Genomic DNA, 8,804 nt, shown 5'->3' with positions numbered 1-8,804 from the left:
CACGAGCCCAGTACCGCAGGTAGCATGGTACAGGTCACACCTCATTTATGCACCAAATCATAATGTTATAAGAGGGAAGCCAGAGAAGCCCACGTGGTGGTGTCTAGTGACCCTGACTGGGTTCACACAACACTATTGGGCTATCAATTCCTAACAGAGCAAAGGCCATAACCTACATTTCCTTTTGCCTTTGCTTGGGTATCTGTTCATTTCCCTGCTCCCTTTGCCCCTTCCATTCCCTACCCTTTTGGCCCCGTCAAAAGTTTCTTAATAACCTGGGGCACTGCTCACACAGCATTAGTGCTTTCTGCCTCACTACAAGGCTTTCTTGTTCTCTGTTTTATCTTCCCAAGGGAAAGCTAAGCCAGAGAACCCAGAGGAAGCACCGAGGAAAATATAACTTTGTGTTCTTCCACTCTTCCAAGAGAACAGATGACGAAAGGCTTGTCCAGTCTGCAAAAGCAGCATGTAACACATGAGATAATCTGTTTTCAAAAGAGCAGCTTATGACTTTGCAACACTTCAGAAGTTGAGTGCCTGGAACTGCCTGCTTGAATGTGCCACAGTGATACACACCAGTCACTTAAAGTTAGGCTGAGAAACAAGGCCCCCAGATAATTCCACAGCAGACCAAACAGTCCTCCACACTGATTAAAGATGATAATTTAAGTAAAAAAGGAGAACTGCACACATTTCTGGTGACTTGCCTCCTTATCTTGTTTAGATTCATTACCGGTATCACTAGAAATATTATAGTTAGTATTAATTTTAATTTTTTTTAATATGTAAAAAAGTATCCAGGGATGCAGTAATTAAAAGGAGTTTTAATGTTTCAGATAAGCATTACAGCCTCTGAATTAACATTTGCATTTGTGTACTCAGCTTAAACAAGATCTTCAGAGAACACACTCTGGTCAGACACTGTACTGTTTAAATTCCTAAAGAACTACATTCCCCTCATTTCCCGTAATTGGTTTCTTGTTCTTGTTCCCGTCACCTTTTAAATACACAACCTACCTTTCTAAATTCAAACACTTTGGCCAGATTACATTCTCCACTGAAGTCTCTGACATTATCCTGAAATATTCCAGAGCATATTGTTTGCTTTCACAGCAATACATACAGTTTCTGGCATGCAGTCAAGCACTTAAAAAAAAGAGGTATTGGTAATATAATCCCAATTCAGGCATTTAGTGGGTACAACTTCATCACTCATACTGCAACCTTCAGGCATTTAATAATAAATGAAAATCATTTAGCACATCATTTAAGGAAAATGTTAACTGCCAAGCCATATAAAGTTTAAAAGTTTTCTGAAGCACTGTAAGCTGAAAATATTTCAATGTTTTACACTTGGGATTTCAGTGGAATCAGATTTATTGGTTATTCTTGCTAAATTATTGGTCTTTTACCTCTGACTTATCTTGGTATATTCTTTACAAATGTGCTGGGTATTGAAAAACTGCAGCATTTTGATGTTTGAAAAGTTCTGAAAAAGTGTTGGAATTACTCCGACTTCCTATGTTCTTCAGTGTGGGAGAGTACCTTTCGCCTCTGGTGTAGCATATGAAAATACAGCTGAGGAAAGACTGAAGAGAAAACAGATTCAAGTCAATAAAGTTTGAAGCGAGGTTTGCAAGTCAATGTGAGATGCAGATTCACACAGCCAAGGTCACTAGTTCTCCATTAAAAGAGAACATGCTTATCCACTTTTTGCTCAAGTTATCTATTGCCTTTTACACTTTAAAGAAGTGGTATGATTCTTAGGCTTCAGGTATTATCTATTTTTTGCTAAAGCAATCACATTTTTAATGAAATGCAAAATGCCATATTTAACTCTGCCTGTACAAGTAGATGACACCCACACAACAGAAAGAAAAATGATTGCAGGGAGGAAAAAGCCCTTCCAAAAGAATGAAATTTCCAGATTTGTTTCCCTTCTTGCAATTCTAGTGTTGCTTTTTCAGAATATATGTCATTTTATATGAACTGGTGCCTCTTTTCTCTCTCTATCCTCCACACAAAGCCTTTTCTCCTCTTGTTTCTAAGATTATGTTACACAGTCTGTTTGCAGAACAACAAAGTAGGGGATGGAACATAAACAGCAAAAGCTAAAATTTCCACGAGGCATTCAACCTTTGTGAACCATACAAAAATTAAACAAGGTCATCAACAGCCTAAATCAGTTATATGTATGTTAATCCCACAATTATTAGCTTTTCCATTACAGCTAGTAATACTAAAAAAGCTAACAAATTCATACTTACTTGGAATGTAAGAGATCATAACCAGGATCAAGAATGTATAGTAGTCAAAAGAGAAATTGTACTTGTTAGGTAAACTAATGGAATACAAGCCAGACTGCCTGACGAAGGGTAATGCAGCATATATTGTGAGTAATTCGCCTGAGACTCCCATTGGATACAATACTATAAACAAAGTGTACCTAGAATAAAACATTTACAGAAAGAATTAAAAGTTACAACAAACTCTGACAAAGTATTTGTTAAATGATATTGTGGATATTCAAATTTTAAATTCTCAACTCAGTATTTATTTTCCTTAGTTCTTATTTGATTAGAGCATGGCAAGGTGTGAACGTTATTTCAAGCTACGTGTCCAAATCAGCAAATAGTGTGAAATATATAAAGATTACCTTTGAGAATCTAAATACTATCTGTAAAACTATTCTCCTCCCCCCCCCCCCCCCCCAAATTTACTACTTTCATTTGGTGGAATGTCATTATACTACTCTTTGGTGGAGGTCATTATACTACTTAAAAGGGTGCCAAATATAGTTGATGTTAATCAATGAGCTTAAAGATTATTTCAAGTATAACCCTTGGATTCAACAGTTATGGTTAAATGTCAGTTTACTTACTGTCACTCCTTACTGTTAAATATCCGTTTCCTTACTGTCACCCCTTACTGTTAAATATCAGTTTCTACTCTTTCAGCTTACAATGAAATAGATCTTTTTTAACTCCAAAATGTGCTAGAAAGAAGCTGGGAACTCACATTCACAAACAGGGCAATTACCTCAAGGCAAAATCTAATTTTTTGTACTGCACCTATTTTACAGGATAAATATCTCTGTCAAATCAGTGCTTTAAGGCTGTGATTTCTATTGTGCTACCAACCTGGCCCATTTGATGAGATAAGGGAGATGGTTTAACAAGCTAAATGTGTAAAAAGAGTAGCGGATAATCTCAGTGATTGTCCAGGCCACTACAAACAAGAGGACACTGTCTTCAGTTTGTACCTGTGAGAAAGAAAAGAAAGCTCAGTACCAATTCAAGCATTACCAGTTACTCACCAGACCCAAGAAAACCTCACAGAAATCAATTCCCGTGGGTTGCTTTACTGCATCATTTTAGAGAACAGACTCCAAGAATGAGCTTAAAAGCAAAATTAGTAACAACAGTAAAAAAACCTTCTTAACACGCTCTGTATTTTTCTACTTGCTTAAGAACAGCTCTGCTTCATGATCAGGTAACTTAAGATCTCACATTCTGAGCAAGGTAAATTGGTACAAGAAATCCTGAAAATACTGAGTATAATTCAGAACTCTTCCCATTCATGAACAGTACCAACTCCTATTTCAGTCCTATGATTCTTTCCTAGTGCAGCAAGCAGAAATGATGATTACTCTTACACTTGATATCTGATTTACACTTTCTATTCTGCTCCTGTTCATGCTACTTCTGAGTAGAAACCCTGTTTTCCTATCTCTACAGGTGAGAAACTGGGCCCTACTTTTAAGCAGCACCAAAAGAGCTAACACCAGATTCAAGGCTGGCAGGAGAGATGAAACAGCAGCTCAAATTGTCTCACCTCAGGTAAGCTTGACAACTACGTGATTCACTCTTCCTTGCTCCATTTTCTGCCTATTCTATCTAGCATAGTTCCTCTAATGTTACACTCAAGGCACTGCATCATGTTTCACTGCTTTACACCTCCTGGAGCTTTTGTCACTTACACATCACTGAACCAGCTTTGATTCTCCCCATATTTTGAAGGTTAATCTTCAGAAGCATGTGTTTTAAAATGAATTGTTATATTTATTAGATTTTGGATCATCATTATGAGGTTCAAGTTTCAGATGGAGTAACAGTGATTAAGTGGTGGATATGGGGTCACACGCCTGGCACTACAAATTCTTGAGAGAACAGACGTGATTTTTATGCAGTCTTTCCCCTCTCCCTCAAGCCTCCAACAGATTTCCCAGCTGTACAAGTACCCTGAGCCCCAAGAAAAAGAGCTCAACCGTGGGAACAAAAAGAGCTCAACAACAGGGCCTACATTTTCTCTTTTCCTCCAACTCTTGAAAAAAGGGAAAAGGAAGTCTGTAGGTGTGGGTGGTGCACTCTATTCATCTTGAGCAAAGTACATGTACCAGCAAAAAAAAAAAAAAAAGGAACAAAAATAATAGTAGGGGACTGATCATATATTTTTGTATGAAAACAGTCATGAGGATTACCCAGAAAAAGCTTTGTTACAGACTGCAAAACCCAGGAAAATTTGTACATAAATCTTGAGCTATCCTGGAATGTAGGGCTGCTGTTATTCTGTGTTCTGCTGCACATAACGCTTCAGGTCACTCCTACTGCACTTTGCAGCAAACGCACCTTGTTCATTTTACACATGAAACTCTGAAAATTTATTTATATATTAATCTACCTTGCATCATCATAAAAGAGCAAAATCCAAAAATTATTTGAAGATTTTCAGACAGGACTCCAAATCTATTTTTCCATTGCTACAGAATCCTAATCCTATTTGAAGTCTGCTTTATAAGCAAGACTTAGTTCTTAACAGGGAAAAGCTAACAACACTTCATAGATGATGCTGTTCCAAAGGAGAAACGTGCTTCACAAGCACTCCACAGCTGCATCTTCTGGTCAAACTGGGAGTAGCAGCTTAGTGAGTTCATCTAAATGTGTGTCATGGACTTCAACCTGTACTTAGAAACCCCACTTCTTTCTTTCCCTAGCTATGGGAATCAGTAAAGTCAAGAAACAAAAATTTTTAGCTTGAAGTAGCATCCAAGGACATGAGCAAGGACAAGAACCTAACAGTGAATGATACAGGTGGAAATAGAAAATCTGGCAGTTACAATCCAGGTCTATCACAGGACTTCTGTAACACTGCCCTCACAGGTCTAGTCTTCCCCACGTAGTTTAAGTTATTAAAACAGTTCACATCATTATGAAACACACACACAACCCTGTTAAGGTCACTTAAAGCATTACTGATTGTGCTTTATAGCTTGTGTCCCTATTTAAGGAAGAAAGAATACTGGAAATGGGTGGTTATCATTAAAAAGTATGTTTTTTACACACTCATACCTGTCACCTGTTGCTATTAGAACATCTCTTCGAGCACTGACAATTTTTCAGTAGCTCAAATAAAGATGTCTGAGATGCACATTATCAAACCCCTGGGAACTGATTTACAAAACAGTCTTATTAATTTAGGCACTGCTAATGCTGCATCTGCATCATTCCTCTTCCAGGTTGAAGATAAGGGGGATAGTACAGCAAAGACACAGTAGACCTTTAATAAACCACTGAGCCCAATGCTGCCCTCAGAACTCAGTTCTTCTTCCTCTACTTTTTTCATGCCAGTCTTTCAAGGAAGCATTAGACACAAGTCAAAACACATTTTACACTTGATTTACACCTTATTTGTCCAACTGCCTTAATAGGGGTCAATCATACAACAGGCATAATTTTTTGGCATGTATTTCAAGCCAATATATCATCAAGTAGGGTCCTGAATATACTTTAGCTTATCTTCAATACTGTGAATAGCAGAAAATGTTGGTTAAAATATAAAACAAACCACAGCCTTTTAAGATGCAAAGATGAGAACTGGGAGTTGACAAAATAAAGCCTGAGAGGTTTTTAATGTTTCCTTATGCACGGAAAGGGAAATTTCTCCATGTTAAGAGTAACAGTTTGACAAATTTGCAGAAAATTTCAGCTAAACACATAATTGAGCAATCCAGTCCAGAAGAGTAAAACCAGCAGCACTATGCAACTGTAATCGTGAAAACTGTTGGAACAGCATATCTCCGTCCAAGACACTGGTTCTCTGGTGCAGTAATTAAAAAATAAAATTTAAAAAAAAAAAAAAAAGAAAAAAGAAAAAAAGAAGATTTTACATAGATGTAAAGCGGTGATGAATCAAGCTTTTCGACTGCACTCAGCAAGAGTTCTGAATTTTCCAGCGTGGACTCCCTTTACTAGAAGTTAACCTTAAATACCATGAATTAAGATGTTCTTCCCTCTTTAAGTAAGTATGCTTTGCAGATTGAAGATATCAATTCACAACTGTAGATACTAAAGTCTTAACTACCACCTCTATATGCTGTACATGTCATCTCCACAGCATCTATAGACTGTGTGTTCTAGAAAGGTTCCTCTAAATATGCACTATTTTTATCTGCAACTTATCTGTAACTGAACTCAATGGGATAAGCAATAAATCCCTGCTGACACCATTTTTTAATTACCCATCAGAAGTGGGTACAGAATTATCCATCAGAGTGGAACTACACAAAGGTCTGCCATGATGTCACCAGATGATCTCACTGTTCACACAAATTCAGAAAGACAGCTTTTGAACTGAAGGGCACTTTCTGTTCTCCTATGCCTACACCCTCCTAGCCCTTCATGCCAGGCTGCTCATGCTCTTCCCTCCTTTGTAGGGGAAACAGTAAAATTCACTGAACTGATTCCTTTCTGGTGTAATGACAAAATGATAACAAGTACCCTATGATGTGCCAGGCCCTCCTGCACTACACCAACAACTGGAGTTAAGGTGGAATTATGGTGGAGTTAAGGGGAATCTCATTGCTACCCAAGGAAGTGTGCAGTGCTTTAACATTTGCCATGCTTTAACATTTATTATAAATAATTTCATATTGAGTTTAACAACACATCAGCACTGAAGTCAACAAAAAGCACAAACATGTTAGTGGCAAGAAGCATGCTTCAAATCACATCACATATCTAGAAGTGTATCCTGACAGAGAGGAGGGATGCAATACACGTTTCTTCTTTTAACTACATCATATATGAAAACAGTCTGGAAAAGCAAGATACTGAACAAGTCTCACTCAAAGAGTTAAAGAGGAAAACTGCATTTTATTTTACAAGAACCTCATCATGCAACTGCATAGCTTACAAGTTCCATAAAGCTGTGTGAGAATTTAATCCTGGACTTCACCATGGAGCTCACTTGTGCAGACAGCCCTTTAGAAAGAGTAGAACACTTGTGACACTTGTAAAACATCTCCCCAGGTGAGACTGCATGCTCCCTGGCTGGGGGAAGGGGAGGGGTCAGAATACAGCCTCTTATTTATTTGCTCTAAGTCACAGGTCAAAAACTCATCACAGGATTCCTCATCCTTACCATTCTTATGCCCACTTTCTAAAACATTAAAAAAAAGTAACACATAATATACTCTATTGCGAGAGTTTAACCAAAAGATGAGACAAGTGTGAGGAAAAAAAATCTGCATTTAACATTGTTGAAAGAACCCTTGATAAAAGTCAAATGTTAGGCTAAACTCATTGCTCCCGTTTTCTCCCATTTTGCCAGTTTTCTCCGGTGAGAATGGGGGCATAAGTTTCAAAAAAACCTTACCCACAATCATACTACAGGCTTTTCTTTGATGACAGACAACATGTGGAATACTTCTAATCCATGCAATCTAAGCTTCAATATTTGGGTTACTTCAAAACCAGGAGACAATTTGTAAAATTTTTAATGTTTTTTTATGAAGCACCAGATATCCCAACATCATACAGGTAACAAGAAAAACTACAAGTATATTTCTTTAAAAGTATTTTACACATGTATCTTAAATCTAATGTTTTGGGATTATGGCTTTTTTTTGTTCAAAATCTAGAATTTATTTCAGTGAATTGACAGAGACCGAAGTACATCAATTTGCACCAAAAGGGAAATCCATCAGAAGTAAAATATTTATAAGATTTTAAGTTTATTGAGAAAAATAATATTCCTCTGCTTTATAGCATGAAACTAAGATTTCATGTGAACAAACATCATAATATCAGAAAAGGCAGTTAATTAATAGGAACTACAGTGACTTACATTACTCTACATGTGGATGGATGGTCTGGTAACAGGTTTGGAGTAAGGAAGAGAAAGCAGCTTCCCTGAACACTTGGTAGTGAGAGAAGCTCCTTAAACATTCTCCATGTCAAGTCACAAATGATCTTATAAATATAATGACACAAGATGACTGTCACTTATTTCAGGCACCCATGCTGACACTGGCATCAAGGATAATTTCTTTCTTTAACAAGAAGAAACTCCAGCACAGATGCAGCATATTTGGGCTACTACAAGGTTTCAGATGACATGAAAGAGTCAGTCAGCATAACCTGTACCAATTAGAGCATGTTTAGATTTTAAAATAGCTGCCAGGAATAATTTAAAAAAAATATGGAATCTACTGCAAGATTCTACAGAGATCTGTATAAAGTACAGCACTAGTGTGTGATGAGCAACGAGGAAAAACACACAGGCCCCAAAACCCACCCACACTTGAATGTAAGAAAATCGAATGAGGGACAGAGGAAAGATTATCCTGGAGAGTGATAAGGGAGAGCATCGAGGCACTGTTGTGGACAAACAGCTGAGGGGGAGCTTCAGAAGCCTTGGAACAGAAAGTGAATTGTGTATGCAGGAAGGGGGCAGAGAGGAGATGCTGCTATTAGTTATGGCACTAATGAGATCAATACTAAAATGTTGTCCCAAATTCTGGGCTC

General features: G+C 37.6%; 1 protein-coding gene across 1 annotated transcript in view; it reads right to left on the bottom strand.

The window, feature by feature from the left end:
• Nucleotides 1-804: 804 nt before the first annotated feature.
• Nucleotides 805-8,804, bottom strand: part of HACD2 (3-hydroxyacyl-CoA dehydratase 2) — a 19,368-nt gene continuing 11,368 nt past the window's right edge. The window contains exons 4-7 of the mRNA XM_017839673.1: nt 3,317-3,363; nt 3,141-3,262; nt 2,268-2,446; nt 805-1,589 (exon numbers count right to left, since the gene is read on the bottom strand). Coding sequence (XP_017695162.1) covers nt 1,507-1,589; nt 2,268-2,446; nt 3,141-3,262; nt 3,317-3,363 — 431 coding nt within the window. The 3' untranslated portion in view covers nt 805-1,506. The remainder of the gene's footprint in view (nt 1,590-2,267; nt 2,447-3,140; nt 3,263-3,316; nt 3,364-8,804) is intronic.

This window comes from Lepidothrix coronata, unplaced genomic scaffold, assembly GCF_001604755.1.
Source record: "Lepidothrix coronata isolate B3197 unplaced genomic scaffold, Lepidothrix_coronata-1.0 Scaffold450, whole genome shotgun sequence".
Classification (NCBI taxonomy): Eukaryota; Metazoa; Chordata; class Aves; order Passeriformes; family Pipridae; genus Lepidothrix; species Lepidothrix coronata.
The sequence above is the reverse complement of the archived record's forward strand: the minus strand, read 5'-3'. Positions and strand labels throughout refer to the sequence as shown.